This window comes from Nelusetta ayraudi, unplaced genomic scaffold (genome assembly GCF_046127955.1).
Source record: "Nelusetta ayraudi isolate G7.1 ecotype Tasmania unplaced genomic scaffold, CSIRO-AGI_Nayr_v1 ptg000067l, whole genome shotgun sequence".
Classification (NCBI taxonomy): Eukaryota; Metazoa; Chordata; class Actinopteri; order Tetraodontiformes; family Monacanthidae; genus Nelusetta; species Nelusetta ayraudi.
Genome location: NW_027466117.1, coordinates 56,825 through 77,500, shown reverse-complemented (window position 1 = coordinate 77,500; position 20,676 = coordinate 56,825). Strand labels below are relative to the sequence as shown.

At 49.7% G+C, this 20,676-nt stretch overlaps 4 protein-coding genes across 8 annotated transcripts in view; 3 read left to right on the top strand and 1 right to left on the bottom strand.

Moving 5' to 3' along the window:
• Window positions 1–2,549: 2,549 nt before the first annotated feature.
• LOC142898485 (uncharacterized) lies at window positions 2,550–6,070 on the bottom strand. Its single transcript, XM_076041419.1, has 2 exons — window positions 5,700–6,070; window positions 2,550–5,077 (listed from the first exon to the last, which is right to left on the bottom strand). The coding sequence occupies exons 1-2, from the start codon at window positions 5,893–5,895 to the stop codon at window positions 2,856–2,858; spliced, it is 2,418 nt and encodes an 805-aa protein (XP_075897534.1). The 5' UTR covers window positions 5,896–6,070; the 3' UTR covers window positions 2,550–2,855.
• Window positions 6,071–6,266: 196 nt separating this feature from the next.
• tsen54 (TSEN54 tRNA splicing endonuclease subunit) lies at window positions 6,267–10,698 on the top strand. 4 transcript variants are annotated; one of them, XM_076041414.1, is made up of 12 exons: window positions 6,267–6,425; window positions 7,021–7,179; window positions 7,724–7,787; window positions 7,904–7,987; window positions 8,084–8,182; window positions 8,282–8,334; window positions 8,414–8,521; window positions 8,758–9,193; window positions 9,276–9,411; window positions 9,483–9,543; window positions 10,170–10,283; window positions 10,509–10,698. In XM_076041414.1, exons 1-12 carry the CDS (start codon window positions 6,370–6,372, stop codon window positions 10,657–10,659), a joined length of 1,521 nt encoding a protein of 506 aa, XP_075897529.1. In that variant the 5' UTR covers window positions 6,267–6,369; the 3' UTR covers window positions 10,660–10,698. The 4 variants fall into 4 exon arrangements, with proteins under 4 accessions (XP_075897529.1, XP_075897528.1, XP_075897527.1 ...); XM_076041413.1 differs by having other exon boundaries at window positions 8,414–8,533; XM_076041412.1 differs by having other exon boundaries at window positions 8,414–8,539.
• A 137-nt stretch (window positions 10,699–10,835) lies between these two features.
• Window positions 10,836–15,179, top strand: LOC142898483 (5-hydroxytryptamine receptor 3A). Its single transcript, XM_076041417.1, has 10 exons — window positions 10,836–11,795; window positions 11,829–11,894; window positions 11,996–12,159; window positions 12,585–12,629; window positions 12,743–12,852; window positions 12,968–13,140; window positions 13,241–13,401; window positions 13,768–13,978; window positions 14,091–14,240; window positions 14,558–15,179. The coding sequence occupies exons 2-10, from the start codon at window positions 11,855–11,857 to the stop codon at window positions 14,812–14,814; spliced, it is 1,311 nt and encodes a 436-aa protein (XP_075897532.1). The 5' UTR covers window positions 10,836–11,795; window positions 11,829–11,854; the 3' UTR covers window positions 14,815–15,179.
• A 119-nt stretch (window positions 15,180–15,298) lies between these two features.
• The window catches only part of slc38a12 (solute carrier family 38 member 12), a 33,145-nt gene continuing 27,767 nt past the window's right edge, over window positions 15,299–20,676 (top strand). Inside the window, exons 1-6 of one of the 2 annotated variants that reach the window (XM_076041416.1) lie at window positions 15,299–15,541; window positions 16,279–16,335; window positions 16,752–16,873; window positions 18,093–18,174; window positions 19,286–19,388; window positions 19,711–19,794. In XM_076041416.1, the coding sequence (XP_075897531.1) occupies window positions 16,291–16,335; window positions 16,752–16,873; window positions 18,093–18,174; window positions 19,286–19,388; window positions 19,711–19,794 (436 nt within the window). In that variant the 5' untranslated portion in view covers window positions 15,299–15,541; window positions 16,279–16,290. The remainder of the gene's footprint in view (window positions 15,542–16,278; window positions 16,336–16,751; window positions 16,874–18,092; window positions 18,175–19,285; window positions 19,389–19,710; window positions 19,795–20,676) is intronic. The other variant, XM_076041415.1, reaches the window with a different exon arrangement.

Below are 20,676 nucleotides of genomic sequence, written 5' to 3'. Positions count from 1 at the left end.
AGGATTCCTGGGGGTCCACACCGTGGGACAGATCGGCATCACCTTTAACATACCTTTCTGACACGTTGTCCTCACTGGAACGAACAGGTGATCTCTCGGAGGTTCTGGTATCACTCACGTACCATTGAAGACCCAGCAACACGAGTGGCCAACAGCTGGAGGCGCACTGAGATACTTCTCATCCCTCCCTCCGAATTCATCAAACTACATTAAAGATGCATCATAAAAGTCTGGGGGTGTTAAAAAAAAAAAAACGACACAAGCTCGGGTTTTTTATTCCCTCAAGATTCAGTGGAGGAGAATCTCAGGTGAAGTCAACTGGCTGAGAATATTTGCCAAGAGGCAGGAATGAAGGGAGGAAAGAAGGAGAGAAGTCGCCGTATGGAGTTAGAACACTGCCACTCAACTGCATGTTGTTGCTTTAAGTTCTGAAATCGTGAGGGCTGAGAGAGTCGGCCTTGTACATTGTGCTGAGATACAACACTGCAAGGTGATAGTCTCAACCTGTTAGCGGCATTTGTGAATTGACAAGTCATAAGGGTCACAGAGAGAGACGAGGACACGAATGAGAAAGAATCATTTATTAAACTTCATGTACCCAAAGTGGTCGTTAAACAATCTGCCAACTGGAACTTTACCAAAATGGAAAATGGAAAAGAGGATCAAGAATACATCGTAATACATGAAGAGTTTGATGAAGTCAAGCACGCTAACAGTAATTATTCATCTGTGGCCTCCTTCTTGCTTTTACGTTTACTTGTAACCCATTGCAGCATAATCAAAGGCATATGGTCCATATAGGGGTCTGATGGTGCCAATGATGATGACTCGGCTGGGATCCCAGACGCAATTCTCCTCTAAACCCGACTTCACCATCCCACAGTTGGGCGGCACCCAGGCGGTGTCGTAGCCGTGTTTGTGCCAGGTCTTCTGCATCGGGTGTTTCTGGTAGTTGATGATGATCACGTTCCCCACATTTACCCACACCTTGATGACCACCCTGTCCCACTCAGGGTGATTGATGGGATAGCGGCTGGCTTTCTCCAGGCTCCTGCTGAGGTAAACACCAGGGCCCAGCATCCCATCTGCAGACTGACCGAAACCTTGGCTCAGGATGGACTGTGCATTCTGACTGCTGGTGCCATGGTACATCACGTACATGTTGCCGCTGATTGGCTCAGAGGCGCCCAGAACTTGCACGCCGGCCGGCAGATCGCCGTCATCTTCAACCCAACGGCACGACATGTTGGCCTCGCTGGAAGAAAGTGAGCATGCAGTGAGTTACAGACGCCAATGAAATACACATTTTTGCCATTTGGATAATGGTTGACCACACGAGAATTCAGTTGTTGTTCTTGTTGTTGACAAAGGTCTTGTCTGGGGCCCCAGGAACATCCTGAATCTTTCCTCAGAGACACCAGAGTCAACACCCATTATGCCGTGATACATCGTCATTGCCGTTATTATTATGACACATTTGGGTGTAGAGAGCAGAATCTCTTTTTGTTGTCACTCATCAGAAAGTCTTCTTCTGAAGGCTCTGAGAGACTGGGAGACTTCTGAGGAACAAAATGCCTGCTGAAGGCCGGGGAAGCGAATACACACAGGACATAGAGGGCCACTGCCGGAACCGAAATGAGTCACAACACATTCCAGAAGCTGCCAAACAGGAAGGCGGAGCAAACTACATCAAAGATTCTAGAAGCTTAAAAAATTCAAAATTGAACGTTTCTCTTTGAATCTTTACACGATCTCTGTATACAGTGAGAGGTCGACACTATCCAGTTCACTCAAACCAGGCTGTTGGAAACCCCCGCATTTACAGCTGTTACATAGCAGATGAGGGCAAAACGTTTTTTTTTTGTGAAGTTGACATCAAGGTGTCTTCTTCCTGTGCCGAAGTTCTTTCTGTCATTCAGTTGATTTGCATTTAGGTCGCAAGTCTTGGCGTGCCAGCCGACCAAAGGAATTTGCTTCCTTTCTTCGGCCTTTGTCGAATTCAATTCCTGCTTGACTCTGGAAACTTCTCAAACTATCCTCAGTACAACGGAAACTAATAGTACATAGCAATAATGTACCAAGTAAGTGTTTACAGTATCCAAATGTAAAAAGCTAGGACAAAGGCTAGGAGAGAAATTCATTGACGTGCCTACCTCCTTCAGGTTTCCTGTGAGAATGAAGCTGCTTGCACACAACCACTGGTTTCAGTTTCTATTTGCTGAGTTGCGTTTTGACTGGGAGGCGCTTTTCTGGTAACCGAACTGTAAACTTTGGATTTTTTTTCCTCGACAGACTTTGGATGTTGCCAGTTAATTGTTTGTCGCGCTCATGAGTTTTACCTCACAAGCAATAAAACCAAAGCCAGTTGTGTTCACACTTCCAACCAATGTTGACAGCTGTTGTTTATTTTATTTTATTTTTTTATTTTATTTTGTGTCATCAGTTGGCTGTTAACGCGCTACAGTCATGCTGTACTTGTGACAAATTAACAAGCAAACAGGGCGTCAACATTTTTTTATTAGGATTTCTTCTGGGGAAAAGTCTGACGCAAGAACCAGTATATTAAAATAAACTTTTGGTTGTATAAATGTACAAAAGTCAGTAGGACGACTGGAAGTCGACTGAAAGTCGAATACTGCTCTGCTGCCCCCTAGTGGCCAGCAAAAACGACCACAGGGCACGACGAGCAGTGACTCAAGTTGAGGAATTCCTGGGATAAAACCCAAAACAATCAGCACAGGATTAAGTTGCAAAGTGTTGCAAATTGTTTATTTTCCTGAAGTAGTCAGTGTGTTAGTCCAGGCCCAGCCTCTTCCCAAAGAGGATTTATAAATAGAACTTTGGTTTCTTTTTATTCAGGGTTTGAGTGTTGCCTTGTCCCGGCCAGCGTGGCTCTCCATGTGCAGCCGGAGCGCCGCTCTGCGCAGGAAGCCCTTGCCGCAGACGCCGCAGCGGTGCGGCTTCTCGCCGCCGTGCGTGCTGCTGTGCTGCCTGAGGCCCGACAGGTCGCCGAAGCATTTCCCGCACGCCGCGCAGCCGTAGGGCTTCTCGCCCGTGTGCGTGCGCACGTGCCGCACCATGTTGTGGCGGCAGTTGAAGGACCTGCCGCACTGGCCGCACTGGAAGGGCTTCTCGCCCGTGTGGACGCGCATGTGCACCTGCAGGCCGGCGCGGCCGTCGAAGCACTTGCCGCACACCAGGCACACCTTGCCGCTCCTGTGCGTCTTCAGGTGGTCCCTCAGCGCCTCCTCTGAGGCCAAGCGCAGGCCGCATATGCCGCAGACGTCGGCGGCGTGCGTCTCGGCGTGGTTGACCAGCGAGGCGGCCGAGTGGAAGCTCTTGCCGCAGACCTTGCACAGCAGGCGCGGCGACGGCAGCTCCTGCTGCTCCTGCTGCTCCTGCTGCTCCTGCTGCTCCTGCTGCTCCTGCTGCTCCTGCTGCTGCCACTTGCCGGGGGAAGGATTCGACTTCCTGCCGCCGCCGTTCTCATCGGCATGCACCTCTTCCACACCCCGGCTGCCAAAGCTGTGGAGCGGCAGGTGGCGCTTGAGGGTGGTGTAGTCGCCGAAGCATTTCCCGCACGCCGTGCAGCCGTAGGGCTTCTCGCCCGTGTGCGTGCGCACGTGCCGCACCATGTTGTGGCGGCAGTTGAAGGACCTGCCGCACTGGCCGCACTGGAAGGGCTTCTCGCCTGTGTGCACCCGCATGTGGACCTCCAGGCTGCCACGGCTGTGAAAGCACTTGCCGCACACCTCGCACACCTTGCCGCTCCTGTGCGTCTTCAGGTGGTCCCTCAGCGCCTCCTCTGAAGCCAAGCGCAGGCCGCATATGCCGCAGACGTTGGCGGCGTGCGTCTCGGCGTGGTTGACCAGCGAGGCGGCCGAGTGGAAGCTCTTGCCGCAGACCTCGCACACCAGGCGCGGCAACGGCTGCTTGTCGGGAAGGGTCGTCTCCTCCTCCTCCTCCTCCTCCTCCTCCTTGCAGCCATTGCCGGTCTCGCCCTGGTCCAGGTCTTGGTCCAGCCCTTGGTCTTGGTTCTGGTCCTTGTCTTGGTCTTGGCCCTGCTCCTGCTCTTGGTCCTCATCTTGGTCTAGGTTCTGGTCCTTGTCTTGGCCCTGCTCCTGCTCTTGGTCCTCATCTTGGTCTTGGTTCTGGTCCTTGTCTTGGTCTTGGCCCTGCTCCTGCTCTTGGTCCTCATCTTGGTCTAGTCTCTGGTCCTGCTCTTGGTCCTGGTCCTGCTCCTTTCCGCTGTGGAGCGGCAGGTGGCGCTTGAGGGTGGTGTAGTCGCCGAAGCATTTCCCGCACACTGTGCAGCCGTAGGGCTTCTCGCCCGTGTGCGTGCGCACGTGCCGCATCATGTTGTGGCGGCAGTTGAAGGACCTGCCGCACTGGCCGCAGTGGAAGGGCTTCTCGCCCGTGTGGACGCGCATGTGGACCTTCAGCGAGTGGGCCGAGCCGAAACACTTGCCGCAGTGCGTGCACACCTCGCCCCTCACGTGCGTCCTGATGTGGGCACGGAAGGCCTCCTGGTCCCGCTGGCGCTCCCCGCACACGCCGCAGACGTCCTGGGCGTGGACCTTCAGGTGGTTGAGCAGCGACACGGTGGCATGGAACGACTTGCCGCACACTTTGCAGCAGAACCTGGTTTTGGTTTTCCTCGCCGCCTTCAGGCAACTGCGGACCCTCAGCCGGCGGCTCAGCCGCCTGGCGCCGCCGTCGCTGTAGTCCATGTCTGACGCCTCGCTGCCTTTCCACTCGTTTTCACTGTTGTCGGTAGCAGGTGAGCTGGAGGCGGCGGCAGGCTCCTCCTCCAGCTCCAGTGTGATCTGTGCCGGCTCGGCCGACGGGCCCGGCAGAGGATCCGCTCCGCTGCCACTCTGGAGCTCTTCGTCCTCGTTCTTCACGTACGGAGAGGCCAAGATGATGCTGACGGTGCTCTCCTCCTCGATGGCCACCTGTCTGCTGCTGGGGAGACCCTGCTGGTGTGTTTTGCCAGAGAGTGGGGCCTTCTCCACAGAGGTCCAGTGCAGCTCCTGGTCCTCGTCCCAGACGGAGAGAGTCAGTTGCGGCTGGTCGTCTGGAGGAGCGCGATAAAGGAGGAGACTTTAGGAACACACCTTCGGTCAGCATCAATCATAACCAAACTCTCCTTCTGCGTCACGGTGATGTCAGTGGTTTGGTGAAAGTCGTGCATGGCCAATTTTGTTTTGTTGCCACCAAAACTCCAGGAGGGTGCTCTCAATTGCAGATAAACAACTAAAACAACAACAACAACAACAACAACAACACGTACACACAGTTCTCTGAAAGCAAACTCTCCCAAGACATGAGACATGATAATCCAGTTTAGTTTCCAGCGAAATAAAACTCACCTCTTAGAATCAAAGTGCATTTTGTGACGTCACAACGGGCACAATATCACCGTTGTTGCTGTCCACACAACCACCCCAAACCTACAACTAACCCCCAGTCCGGTGACGGCTGAGGACCGCTTCGTTTTGGTCCTCTTTCACTTTTTTTTTTTTTTTTTTTCGCCGGAAGCTGCAAACAGAGGGCTAAGCGAACTGTCTGATGGGCGACCACAGCACTCAAAGCCTTTCGCGAGAACGAGATCCCGACGATCGATCGCCTCGTCGACTCCTCGTCAACCCCCTCCCCGCAGCAGCGCAGGGACCTTTACGGCCGTTTCAAGGACACACCTGCGGGGTTCTCTGGCTTGATGTCGGGCGGCAGCAGCGCCTGCAGCAGCCCCCGCTGGCGCCCGATCTCCCGCTTGCTGAGCTGGAGCTCCTCCTCGTAGCCCTCGATGGTCTTCCTCAGCGCCTGGAAGATCTCCTCGGCGGCGGCGGAGAGCCGCTCGTCGACCACCGCCCGCAGCACCTGGATGCTGGTCATGATGACGCTGCTGTCCTGGAGGAGGGAAGGAAAGAAGGAGGGAAGGAGGGAAGGAAGGAAGGAAGGAAGGAAGGAAGGAAGGAGGGCACCGGGGAGGATGGAGCGCGTCGGTTTGCTCGTAGTAAACCCAGCGTGAGGTAGTAGTAACGGCGTGAAGTGATGTGCTTCCGGGTCTACGTCCCCCCCCCGCGTCCCTTCAACATAAAAGATGAATCGCAAATTTGGGGGGAAAAAAATAATAAAAAATAATAAAAAGCCAACTTAAAAAAAGGGTTCTCATTGACGCTCTATAAAGATTACTTTTTTTTTTTTTTTTTTTTTTTTTTAAATATACACACAGCACTTAGTGACACCTACTGGTTAGCCTTGAGCTCGACCAGGAAGCAGGGACCTCCGGGACAGAGATCTTGACGCCAGTGACGGGTTTTAGGACCCGGAGGAGAATGACGTCAGAAGCAGCACTCTGCCGTAAACATGGCGGACCAAAACAAGGCAGAGATCGACGGGAAGTTCTACAGTGAAATATTAAGGTTCGGCGTCGCTTGTCTTGACCTTTTAACGCGTTTAGTAACATATTAACATTTAGTAATATATATATATATTTATAGACTCACACTTTATGTCACCTGTCCCCTTTTCGTGGCTTTCTATTGGCTATTATGTATCAGCGAGTTGTGCAAAGTTTTAAAGTTTAAAGTGTATGGTTCGGTGTTTTTGTTTTTGTTTTGTGTGTTTTGTTGTTTTCGATTTCAATGCCGAAATGTCAAAAATAATGAATCAGCTTCCTCCATAAAATGTTACGAAGATAAAATAATTGTGTTGTGGTTTGTTTAACTCCCTTGAGATTTCCACCAGCAACCTCCATTAAAAAAAAACAACAACAACAAAAACATACTTAAATAAAATAAAATAAATAGAGGCAACTTCTCAGCCTGGGTGTAAATATTTACATTTGATGTTTTGTATTTAGAACTGGGCTTCTCAGTTATTAATAGGCGAGCCATGGGTGGAGGTGCAGTGAGTCATGACTTGGAACGTTGACGCCAAAGCTGTTGAACAAATCGCTCCCTATTTTCTCCTTCAGGTCTTGTTGTCAAACTCTGTGTGTCTCCTCTGTCCTACCAGCCCGTCGGAGCTGTTTGCGGCCCGCTCCCGGAGTCACAAACTCCCGGTCAAAGGTCAGAAGGACTTCATCCCCGACGGGTCGGAGGAGCAGCGACGTCGGCTGGACCAGAGTCTCAGCGAGCACTGGAGCCTCATCTCGGAGGAGAGGGTGGAGAGGCTGTGAGTAGACTGAGTCAACAACACACAATATGGAGAGACATCGCAAGAGGAAGTAGGCCGCTGAGTAGTGTTGCAGTCAAGACGGCACCAACCGAGACCAAGACATTATCCCGACTAGAGAGTTCCGAGATGGAGACCAGACCAAGGTTTTATATATCAAAGAAAAATAAAAACAAAACGGGAAGAGAAAGGACCAGTATCTTTTTTTAAACTTTAGTCAAGGTGTCTTTCAGTCATTTTCTTGAACACTTTGCTGCTTTGCCAACTATTTTGAACCATTTAAAAAAAACAAAAAAAACAACAACTTTGCTTCATGAAAATAAAAAAAAATCAATGAACTGGGAATAAGGGGCCAGGGTGTCACCAACAGAGCGTAAAATAGCAGCAGCTGGATTCCTTTCTGTCATTACCGTGTCATTACAGTGTTGGCTGAGTCTCCGCTGGTCTGGATCAAAAATCCCCAGTCTGTCCGGTCCCAGACCCAGACCAGACCCAGTAAAAGAGACCCTTATGAAGTGGTCTGTGTTTCTTTGTCTCTCCTCAGAGGAAACCTGGTGAAAGCTAAATGGATTCCAGCAGAGCGGATTGTGGAGCTCCAGAGTCCAGCTGTGAGTCCTGCATCAACAACAACAACAACAACAACTCAATCAGGGGGTTTTAAAAAACAAATATCTTTCATGTGTTCTGTCACCGTTTGATCATTTTATATTTTTTGCTGGTGCAGGGGAAGTTCTGGCAGACGATGGGCTTCTCTGCCAACGGCAAGCAGCTCCTGCAGCCTGAGGAAGCTCTCTACCTGATGGAATGTGTGAGTTGAGGGACAGAGGGCAGCAGAGTCTGAGGAGGAGGAGGAGGAGGATGAAGAAGGTCTGATGGTGGTGGTGGGCGTGTTCTGTCTGCACAGGGGAACCTGCAGGTGTTTTCCCAGGACCTGCCGCTCTCCATCCAGGACGGCTACGAGAGCTTTCTGTCCTCCAGCTCCGTGAGCCTGCAGCAGTATCAGGTGCAAGTCCGAACCGATGGAGGAATGAGCTGTTCCTTTGAGAGAAAATCAACAAGAATCACAAGAATTTCACTTTTCCCCCTCTGTTTCCTCACAAAGGTGTTTGGCCACCTGAAGAGACTGGGCTTTGTGGTGCACAGGTTTGATCCGAGGTAACTCAAACCTTAGCAAGTCATGTGGGAGGAATGGGAAATGAAATGTGTGACAGAGTTTGTCTGGGTTTTATTCCAGTTTGGAGCCGTCCTGCTATGTCAGGCAGCTCAACCTGCCTCCGTCACGGGACCGTGCGGCACGGCAGCAGAAGAGGAAGCGCAGCCCCAGCCCCGGCACCACCTCCAGGTCAGTCGACCAGTCAGCGTGTGAATACATGTCGTCTTGTTTTGATCACTGTAGCTGAAATTAATCATCTGCCGTTGTGTCTGTGTCAGTCAAACTCTCTGGTTTTCATCTGGAAATATTCCTGTGCATCCCCACAATCCACTCTTTGCTCTCTGAATTCAATCTGTTGTATGTGTGTGTGTGTGTGTGTGTGTGTGTGTGTGTGTGTGTGTGTGTGTGTGTGTGTGTGAGAACAGGACTCGGCCTGAACATCAGGACTCGTCCTCAGCAGACAGGATGGAGGAGGAGGAGGTCCAGGAAGGACACAGGGACCTCTCGGAGGGCCACCTGTCGTCCACGAGCTCTGCAGGGCCGGCAGGAAGAGGGAGGAGCTGGTGGCAGACAGACACCCCCCAGGACCAATCAGATGGCTCCGCTGGGAGCAGCCACACCCACGCCGACCGGCGTCCCAGCTTCGCACTTTTCCCTGATCTGGGCTCCAAGGAGAGGCTCTCTAGCGCCCTCCTGCCGCCGGACCCCTCCCTGCTCCCCGGTGGCTTGGAGGTGGGGACCTGCGACGTTGCCTCCTGGAGGAAGAAGATCAACCTGCGGGAGGTGAAGATGTCCTCCAAGGAGCGGGAGAGGGAGGAGGACAGGAGCAGACGCCGCTGGGACGTCAACAGAGACAGACAGGTTCACAGCGCCGCCTGCAGGTCGGCCCTGCGCAGGACCGTCGCTCTGCGTCCTCTTCACCAGTTTGTGCTCCTGTGTGAAGGTGTTGCGGTGCCGGAACTGGGCAGAATACCGGGAGCTCCTGTCGAGGAGGGAGCGGCGGAGCAGAGGCCGACAGGAACACCTGTGGAACCATGAGGTCACACCTTTACACGACCCCAGGCAGCCAATCAGCACAGGTGAGGCAGCGGGGAAACTCTGCGTGGGTTCCTGTGGCTTTTCGTGTGACGCTTGTGTGTTCCTGTTTCAGAGGAGCTGCTGGAGAAAATCACTGTGACTCAGTCCACAAACCTCCTGGAAGGAGCATCCAGGTAAGACCCTGTGATGGAAACCTTCCAGCAGTTTCCATGACAAACGTTCAGTTAAATCAACGAGTGGTGCTGATGGGTGCCGGAAAGTCACGTGCGGAGCTCAAAAGCAAAACTGTCTTTGGTGTTTGGAGACACTGACGTCTTACAAGTCAAGGCCACCTTAATCTGAGTTTAATTGAAATGTATGTGCCTGGCTCTGCCACTGTCTTGTTCATGTCCCCTGGAGGTTTAACAAAGTTTTGATTTTTAGCGGGAGGCTGTAAACAGAGGGCTAATGTGTGTGTGTTTGTGTGTGTTTTGTGTGTGTGTGTGTGTGTGTGTGTGTATAGGCAGAGGATACAAGTAAAGCGCAGGGTGTGTTGTTTGAACAGGAAAACAAACAGTGTCTCAGCCTCGTGAGTCAGTCAGTCAGGTGGCTGGCTGGCTGGCTGGCTGGCTGGCTGGCTATTAGCAGCCGGTGTTTATTATTCATCAGCTGGTGTGTTTAGAGTGAGGTGAAGCAGAAGCGTGGCCCTGGCTGCTCACCCTCCATCATCCTGAAACCACCAACCAACCCGTTGCGTTTGACGATTTACTCTCTTTAGCCGCTGAGCCGCCCACGCTGCGCTTGCTTCTTGTCTCCTCAGCATTAAAGAGTGGGACGAGTGGCGGATCTGTTTCAGCGTTTACCAGCCAGACACGGTGGCCGACTTCCGCAAGAGCAGCCCGGGGAAACCGTACGCCCGCGTGTGCGTGTGCAGGTCGGTGATGAGTCACTCTGTTGGTTTAGGGTTAGCGTCAGTATTGACTCACACACCTCACACCCACCACACTCCACGCACCACCCCCATGATATCATAAAGCAGCCTTTTTGCAACCTTTATCTTTTTCCTTTTATTTGATTCGGACAATTCACATGAATTAAGCATGTCAGCAAAAGCATCAATGCTAATATGCTGGAGTTAGCAAAAGTGCTTCCCTTCCAGTTTCGACGGCCCCGTTCCCGACCTGCGAGCCGTCAAGCTGCTGACCTTCCAGAGCGGCGACGTCCCCGTGGTCTTCGCCGTGGTGGACTGCGGCGACCTCTCCTTCTACACCTTCAAGGACTTTCAGCTGCCCACAGACGTCTACCCATGACACCCTGCTCCTGCGGCTGCTCTCACGTTACTGCAAAAACACTCAGGTCAAAGGTCATAGAATAAAAAATAAAAAAAAAATACACACAGAACTGAAGTTTGGTGTTAAAATGTATCATCATGGATGTATTTTTGCAAGGGGAAAAACAGAAGACATGATAATATATCTTGATATTTTACTGATGCCATTGTATTGTGAGTGTTTTCCTTCATGTCATGTGAGTGTTTTCTTTTAGCAGCTAAATCTGAGTCATTGAGGGGGTCGACAGTCAGTCAATATTATTTTCATTTCAGTATCAGAGACATTTTTCCAGTTCCATCATGAAAAATTGTCAATCAACACTTGTGGTTGAACATTGCTGTGCATTGTGTGGAAAAAAATTGCAATGTAAATGGAAAAAAGACCTTGAAAGCGTCATGTTTGTATGAAGTATAGTCCTGGGTGGAAGGTGTCAATGAGAAATGTTTCAAATATTTTCATGCATTAGGGGGAGCGAGGCCATTAAATCTCAACAAATTTTACACGACAGAAAACCAGCTGTGAGTTTCTGCTTTGTGTTTTTCTTGGGAGTCGTTGACGTGGACTCTGGCATTGGAGCGACAGGAAGGAACCAAACAGATCTTCTTCCGTCTTGAACGAGTCGTCCGTCCCTCCAGCTCACGTTTCCCATCACGATCTGCTGCATCCAAATGGGATTCAACCAACTCAAGTCACAAGTCAATATACAAAATAAGCAAGGCCATAATTGGCTGCTGATGTGCAAATAGCGGCCTTCCCCACTCGACTCGCCGATTCATTTGTAGTCTGTGACTCTGCAGTTTGTTTTTCAGAGAATCTGTGGACGGCCAATCTCAGCAACGCTTCATTGAAGCGCGACGGGGGCCTTTTGTGGCGCTGTGTGCTTTTTCCTCTGCGTCCGTGGCTTGAGATTTAGCGGCACCTGCAGCGTCGCACCATGTGCTCCTGCTGCTGTTGACTCTCGCCCCTTCCAGCCAACAATGCAGGCGTCTCCCGACCGCAGACCCGCGGCCCTGCTCGACTTTTAATTAGTGGTGTTGACACGACTTTGTCTCTGACTGACAGCTTTATCACGGCCTGCTTTCATAAGCTTTGCAGCTCCTTCCTCGCTTCACACCGTGCAGCAGCAGCAGCATCAGCAGCAGCAGCAGCAGCAGCAGCAGCAGCAGCAGCAGCCATGGCAGCTCTGAGGATTCTGGCCTTCCTGGCATCGCTGGGTGAGCGTCGGCAGCCCAAACCTGCAGGGATTCCGCCTCTCGTCCCGCTCTCTCTGTCTTGTGTCACAGATCGTTTTTTTTCCCCCGTCTTCCTCCCGCAGCCCTCTGCAGCGGCCAGAACTCAGACTGCTCCTACCTGACGCTGCTCGACCACCTCAACCTGTCCAGCTCGCAGATCATGCTGACGGCCATGAGGCCCGTGAAGGACTGGAGAACCAACACCACCGTCAAAATCGACTTGTTGCTCTACGGGATTTTACAAGTGGTGAGGAATGACTGAATAGTCCCACTTCCTGTTCATCTGATCAAAATCAAAAGCAGATTTCAAATCCAGGTGGTGGTGGAAAACTATGGAAGTGCATTGCATTCACTGGAGAGAGAAAAAAAAATGAGGCACCGTATCTCGTAGTTACGAAATCAGGATCTCATAATTATGAGAAAATATAGAGAAAAAGGAAAAGTCTGTAAATAATATATATATATATGTACATCACGATGATGGATGTTGCTTTAGATTTTCTGGAAGAATCAGGAACTCATTCCATTTTCATTTTTCTACCTCCATACAGGGTTTATTTATTCTATTCTATGTCCGGCCTGTTCCGATTTCTTTTTCAAATATTTGTTTAAGAATGTATCCTATGTAGCATGTAACCTATTCATTTGTTGAGCGCCCATGTCTCCTTGCAGGATGAGAAGTCTCAGACGCTCACGAGCCACATCTCTTTGGAAATGGTGAGAGAAACTGCCGTGCTGCGTTCAGGCGCAGGAGGATGTTCACTTGTTAACGTTCATCTACTTTTTGGTTGCTGCTGTTTTTTTGTTTTTTTTATCTCTTCTTGTCTCAGTCTTGGATCAACGAGTTCCTCATGTGGGAACCCGAGCAGTTTTGTGGCATTTCCACTCTGCAAATCCCGGCGTCGATGCTGTGGATTCCAGACATCAGCATGAAGGAGGAGTACGTCCTACTGTTTGTATCTCAGAGGGTGAAAGCTAAACTAACTGTCACTGTGACCCAGTGCATCGATTCACGGCCCCTCATTTCTCTCGCCGCCGCCGCCGCCGCCACACAGCGCCTCGGACACCAGCTCGATCTCCAGCAGCCCGCTGCTCGCCGTCTCCTCCGACGGATGGGTGAAGAAGGTGGCTCGCCAGCGTCTCATCAGCACCTGCAAGCTCTCGCTCAACCTCTTCCCCTTCGACACGCAGCGCTGCAATTTCACCTTCAACTCTTACACCGCCGATGGTGACGGCCACGACGTTCATCTTTTGGATCAAATAAGTAAATGAAGAGCAAGCGATGTGAGAAGCAAAAATGTGATTTTTCTCTTGTGCAAAACCAACAGACCACTCGCTGACACTGGATGGTTCCAGGAACAACTCGGCGCTCACCATGATCTCTGCGCATATCATGGTGACAAAGGGCGAGTGGGCGCTCAGACACCTGGACGTCACCGTAGTTAGTCTCAACATTAGCGAGAACCACGAGAACATTGTGCGCTACACGGTAAAGGAAACACACTTTCTGCCACGCATCCCTCTCTGGCTTTTAGTTTTTCCACTCATCCAGTGACCACAACAGAAAAGTTGACACAGCTCCACATCAAGGAACAACAGTTGGAATAAATAATAAAACTAAATGACTTTGAACAGAATTTGCATGAAAGACTTTTCAACACAAAAGTAGCCAAGATGTTTCTCCAATGTAAGGAAGAGAACGTACACACTTTTGTGTACAAATGCAGAGAGTCAAAGTAAAATGTCCTCAGAAAAATAAATATTATATATACTAATAGTATTTGTACTACTACTTGATTACTTCCCACCTCTGGTGACCACCATTAGTACAGCCGATCTGACTGTGTGCTGCCAGGTGACCATCCGCAGGAAGCCGTTGCTCTACGTGGTCAACCTGATCGTGCCGCTCCTCTACCTGCTGGTGCTGGACGTGGCCTCCTTCTTCATCCATGCGTCCAAAGGCGAGAAGCTCAGCTTCAAGATCACCGTGCTGCTCTCCATCTCCGTGCTGCTGCTCATCCTGCAGGACATGCTGCCGTCCACCGAGGACATTCTGCCTTACATCGGTGGGTGGGTGGGCGGGCGGGTGTGGAGGGGCATGCAAACACTCACACGCACACGCACACACGCACACACACACACACACCTTCATCACGCTCTATGAACGTCCTCCTGCAGCCACCTACTTCGTGGCGGTCTTTGCCCTGGTGGGGATCAGCGTCCTGGAGTCCATGCTGGTCCTCTTCGTGATGGACATGGAAGCTTACTGTTCGAGCAAATTCTGTAAACCTGTGGAAGCGGAAGTGGAGATCCAGCTGCACGACCACGGTCAGTACACAGGAGGGAGGTCTCAGTGAGCGAAGCCAAAAGGTCAGAGGTCACAGCACGACTTGGGTTAAACTCCGCCCAGCATCGCTGCAGACCAGGAGGTGGTGACGCTCATCCATTTAATGGCTCTGTAGAATTGGAGAATACTGTGTAAAGTCAGACTATAGGACACCTTTGTTCTTACCAACTTGCTGGCTGCAACTGAAAAGTGTAGAAAGTCTTATTGATCTGCTTCTGTCTGTTTTTAGGTTGTGTTGCACTAATTTGTTTAGTCCACTGACTCATTCCTCCCCCCCCCCCCCTCCCCACCCCCCCAGAGTCAGAGGACAAAGTCCAGGTGGAGCAGCAGAAAGGTGCCTCACAGGCGGACGCACCCGGCGGACGCCAGCTGCTCAAACAAATCCTGCAGGAGGTGAAGGTGGTGCGGCAGATGGCGGCGAACCAGGAGCAGAAGCCTTCGCACTGCAGTCTGGCCGTCCTCATAGATTCTGTGTTCTTTGTCTTTTATCTCTTCACTATCATAGTTTTCCTGACATACATGTACATAAACTGGATATACCTGGCTTTTGCATGAGACTGCGCTGTCATAGTGATATTTAGACTGTAAGCACACAGTACATTTGACCCACCCCTACTTTTTGTGTCATTTAAAGTGTTTATTTTTCCACTTTTATGATCTATATGTGGCTTCACCCCTTCCTCTGCACTGGCTTCCCATGTGAACGTTTGTATTTTTGTTTGTTGATGAAATGCTGTATGACTTAACTGCTGACTAATGGCTGTTTAAACCGTTTCCTAGATTATTATTATTATTATTATTATTATTATTATTATTATTATTATACAGTTGGGAAAACCAACTACCGAACTAGATATAACTATATAACATCGACCTTTCACTGAGCCTACCAAAATAAAATGTCTGCGCTGGAACTTTAATTTGAATGCTTTTATTGTGTAAAAAGAAAAAGCAAGCCGGAAGTCCGCCTTCTCGTCAGTATCGAAGCTTGAGCCACCAGTCAGTCAGTCAGTCAGTCAGCTGGCTGCCTTTAGTTTTCCTCCCAGGTTGTAGCAGCTGAGCCCTTCGTCGAGGGCTAGCTGGGCTAACTGTGCTAGCCACATGAGGGAGAGTTTTGTCCGAAGCTCCGGGTGAAAGAGACAGACCGGTTCCCGTCTCATGCTCGCTCAGTGGCGCCGCACTTCTGCTGCTGATGCTTCGTTCACTCGGCTTGGAACTCGGAGCATCCCGCTAGCTTAGCATATCAGCTAAAACTAGCACGGCGGTCTAGGTGGTGACACAGGTGAGTGTGTTTCATACTTTACTGAGAGCGGAAGTGTTAGTCGCAGGATATCTTTATTCTCATTATTGAACTCTGCTTTGAGTCGTCTGTATCCCTATGTCTGTTTTTATTATCAGTTTATTTTTCTGTTTTAAGTGAAGTGCATTTTTTGTTCAAGTTTTTTTTTTGTTTTTTTTTTACCTGCTAATTTCGCCGCTGCTACTTACCGAAATGTGACACTGTGCTGTTTTTAAATCGAAGTGCAGAGTTTCAACACGCTTCATTCAGTGTGTAAGCAGGTGTAACAGCAGCGGCAGTGCACGGTCACATGACACGGACCGGACCGCCTCATTTCCGGGTTGCATTTTTCTCTTGTTGCCGTGTTTATTAGCAAGACACACAACAGGCACAGACCAAACAGAGACAACAAAACAAACAAGTGAAGTCGCTTGTTGATTCACGTCGTCTCCATATTTAAAACCGTTTCGTGGAGCCTGCGGGTTTGATTGATTTGCATGTCAACTCATGCATGAATGATTTGTGAATGAAATTTGAAACAGCTGCTCTTGGTGTGTGTGTGTCTCTCTCTGCCGTGGGACGTGTTGCTGTTGACCTCGTTGACCTGTCCTATTAGTTAGACCACCATGGACCCCACCATGAGGAGTACAATGCAGTGCAGGGCCTGTTAGTATCCAATCAGAGAGGAATATTGCTGATTTCAGCTGTTGTTGTTCTTCTTCTTTTCCTTCCGACCGCAGGCCTTGTCCACCATGGCGGGAGGAATCACAGAGACCGGGGAGCCCTACTCAGACTATGTGAGTGTGATGCTCAGTGCTGACGATGTTGCTTCCTCAGTAACCATAAAGGTTCTAATGATGCTTTTTAAAAATTGTACATAAGGAATTAAACACGTTTTCCAATTGGTGCATTTTCTGGGACTCAGAGTTTCCTGATAGTGATGAAGATAAAGGAGGAAGAGGAAGTTGAATTGCTTGCACTTTTTTTTCTTTTACTGTCTGGTTCCCTCCGACTCTGCTGGAGTCAGCGTTTGTTTATCCCGACAATCACATGGTTTTTCAGGAAGTGTTGAATCATTTCAGCTCTTAGTGCACTACCTGCACCAGCAACTGCAGCGCCGGACATTTTAAGCTTGACTAATGACTAATAAAGATGTGGGTGGAGCTTTTTCGTACCATTAAAAAAAGAAAAACCCTCAACCTCTTGTCTCTAGGTGGGGCTGGTGTACATGTTCAACCTGATTGTTGGAACCGGAGCTCTGACGATGCCCCGGGCCTTCGCCACGGCCGGCTGGGTGGTGAGCCTGGCGCTCATCACCTTCCTGGGATTCATGAGGTAAACACGGTGGCGGAGGGGAAGAACACAAACCCTTCAGCTCAGAAATGTGGTCGACGCCCCCCCCCCCCCGTACGAATTCCGTGTGCGACAAAGAGTTTTGCGCTGCGAGAATTCAACTTCAACTTTGTCCGACCGCTTTATTGGGGTCGGGAAGCGTGAAGGAATCATGTGCTGCTCCTGCCACAGTCCAAACTCCTGCAGGCTCTGACCACATCTTCAACAGCGTTTCTCAACTGGTGGGTCGGGGGAGCTGTTTTGAATTGGGTCACGTCTTTGTGGCCGTTTCCGTCTTTAATTATTATTTTTTTTTTTTAAGGTTTTAAAATATTTGATTTGATTTGATTTATTTATTTCAAACATGTAAGAAAGGAAAGAGAAATTAAAAGGATACAAAACCAAGACACACTAAAGAAGAAAAAACAGAATAACATTGTTCATGTTCCAAAAGGGGAAGGAAGAAGTATAATCTTTATATATTCCCACCCCGAGACTCAAATAAAAATATAAAATTATCAACTAAATTAAGTTTATATAAAATAAATAAAACAGATTACAGAAATATATGTTTTTATAAATATATATATTTATAGAGAAAATGTTGGGAATGCATTTTGCAGGACACACACACACACACACACACACACACACACACACACACACACACACACCTATGGACAATTTAGAGTTTCCAATTCGCCTCACAAGCATGGTTTTGGGCTGTGGGAGGAAGCTGAAGAACCTGGAAGCCACAGAAAAGGCTCCAGGCCCGGGAATAGAACCCTCAACCTGCTTGCACCTGCTTGCACCACCGTAGCGCATATTCAATTTAATCATTTCAATAATTTCTTTCGTTTGTTCATGATAGAAAGCGGGCTGCCGTTTTTATTTTGTGGAATAAATTTGGGTCGTGACGTCATTATAAGGAAAGGAAAGAAAAAAAAAAAGGAAAGCTGTGGGTGTTGAGACTCCACCAGTTGAGAACCGCTGCTCTCGAGTCTGGCCACCAGGTGTCACTAAACCTTCACGAAGATTAGAATGAGAATCCACCATGCCTTTATGATGTGATTATTAACAAGGTGCTGTTGACATTGAATGCAACTCAAAAGCGCCTCAGGTGAAGCACAGGTATCATTATTAACTATTAAAAAAATAAAATAAAAGCAACGTATTATTTTGAAAGTTTCAGTGCATTTGCCCTCCTCCTTCCCTGCTGCAGCTACATGACCACCACCTTCATGATCGAGGCCATGGCGGCCGCCAACGCTCAGCTGCGCTGGAAGCGGAGGGAGCAGGAAGAGGTGAGTGGGCTCCAGTATGGCTCTCGACTGGGGGAGACTCCCACTGCCACAGCAACCAAGGCCGAACTGAGTATTTTAATGGCCAAAGCCGGGAGACAAATCTTCCCGCGCTTGTCGTCTGCGGACTCCTTTCACGACCCGATCCAGACGTCTGGCCAGGAGGAGGAGACGAGCCTCAGTAAATCTGTCGCGTAAATAGCGAATTTGTAGCGGTTCAAACTGGCCTCTAATGTTTTATTTTCCTTCTCCTGTCTTCGCTGAAGTCGTTCAGCCTCTTTTTGTTTCTGGTGGAGGAGTTCCGAGTGCCACTCTGGCGTCTGTCTGAGCAGCAAAACGACCGTCCGTGACTCACGGCTTCCAAACGGCTCCCAGTCCTCCTGGCAGCGCCCACCTGTGTGCTCTGGAAACAATGCGGACTGAGAAATCATTTGTCCCTGAGTGATGCCTGTTTGTCTCTTTGGCTTGCGATGATGGAAAAGCAATACCCCGCTGATAGCCGTTGTCTCAGATTATCAGCGTTAAGACTTTTTAGACTTGGACCTTCAAGTCCAACTCATTGAATCTGCAGGTTCTGCATGATGGTAGTAAAAGAGATTCTATTTTACTGGATCTAGTCATGATGTTCTATGCGAAAGAACATTCATGTGGCCTCCAGGCTTGGGTGGGTTGAAGGTGGAGATGTGAGCGCCCCCTGTTGAATTAGGAAATGGCCCTGCAGCAACAACAACAACAACAACAACAAAGTCTGTTGACTGAGAGCAACGAGATGTTTATTGTCATAATTATCAGCAAATTGTTGAGTATAAAACATTTCAGTTGTTATTGTTTGTTATTTGAAAGGCTCTGCGCACAACCTCAGTGGAGTAGCAGTTTCCTGTTGACTTCCACTTTATTCATGAAATTTCAATTAAAAAAAAAAATCTCCTCCGTGTAATATATTTTTTTTCTTATTCTGAATGTGCATTTTGTTTTGTTCACCTCTCAGCATGCAGCTATTATATCAGTGGCCTGCTAATTAAACCCAGCGACGGCTGGTTCATTCATTTATTTGTTTGTTTGTTTGTTTACTCATTTATTTATTTAAACTCCCGTCGTTCTTCCTCCCACGCAGACCGACGACACTGACTCCGCCTCCGAGCTCTCAGACGACGACGACGGCGGCGGCGGCGGCCGAGGTCGCTCGGCGCCGGAGACCAGGCCCATCCTGTCCGTCCGTAAGTCCCAGCTCACTTCTCTGTCCCGCGGTGACAAAAAAAAGGACGAGATTTCAAGTCTGGATAGTTTTCCTCCTCGTTCGGCCTGTAGGGGGCATCACCAGTCCCAGGTTAAAAAACAAACACCAATTACCCACAGTTTACAGCTCGTATGAGGTTTGAACAGGGGCTGCAACCCACCGTTGTTTTTGTTGACACGTTGACACAAATTTTTTTTATTAAGTTTAATATTAAGAGCAGTTCTCTGTGTGTGTGTGTGTGTGTGTGTGTGTGTGTGTGTGTGTGTGTGTGTGTGTGTGTGTGTGTGTGTGTGTGTCTGCAGAGAGGTCGGCGGGCCACGCCGATCCCTTCGACATCACAGAGCGGGTGGAGATGGGTCAGATGGCCTCCATGTTCTTCAACAAAGGTAATTTCCTCCCTGTGACTCAATTAGCTCTGTGGAGGAAGAGGAGGAGGAGGAGGAGGAGGAGGAGGTGGTGTGTCTCAGCCTTTGCTGTGCAGCTCACACAAGAGGCTTAATTGGATGTAATTACATGTGTATAAATGTCTGCTTGTAATGACCTGTTTGAGACTCTATTAAGGCTCTTCATCTACGTGTGTGTGTGTGTGTGTGTGTGTGTGTGTGTGTGTGTGTGTGTGTGTGTGTGTGTGTGTGTGTGTGTGTGTGTGAAACCTTTGTCCTGCTCACCTTGAGACACACAGGAACATGTAGCTCCACCGTGCTCTTCCTCCTTCTTCTTCTTCTTCTTCTTCTGTCCCCCCCCCCCCCCTCCTCATTCTTCTTTCACCTGTGTTCCTCCGGCTTTGGCTCCCCTTGGCGTCTCTGCTGTTGTCAAATGTCAAAGCGCCAACAGCATCATCCGCCCCCGCACGTGCCGTCCAAACCGTGTCAGCCTGTGGCCACTAGGTGGTGCACACGGCACACAGCGCTCAGGACGCAGGCTCGTGTTCGCAGCAGCACGTGTGTGCCCTGTGCACGCTCGTGCGTGGCGTCCCACCGCTACAGCCGCAGTGTGCTAATTGACCCCCCCCCACAATGTGTGTGTGGCTGCGTATTGCGTATGTGTGTGCTGCGTGTGTGTGTGTGTGTGCAGACGCGCAGGTGAGGCACACGCACACATTGATCGGCCAATAAGGAAATGAGTTTCCTCGCCTTCTGTCTTCCCCCTCCGTCCGCTCGCTGGTTCTTAATCAGAAGTGAATCAGAGCAACGCGTGTGGTGTTGTTGTCTGGACACACACACACACACACACACACACACACACACACACACACTATCTATCTATCT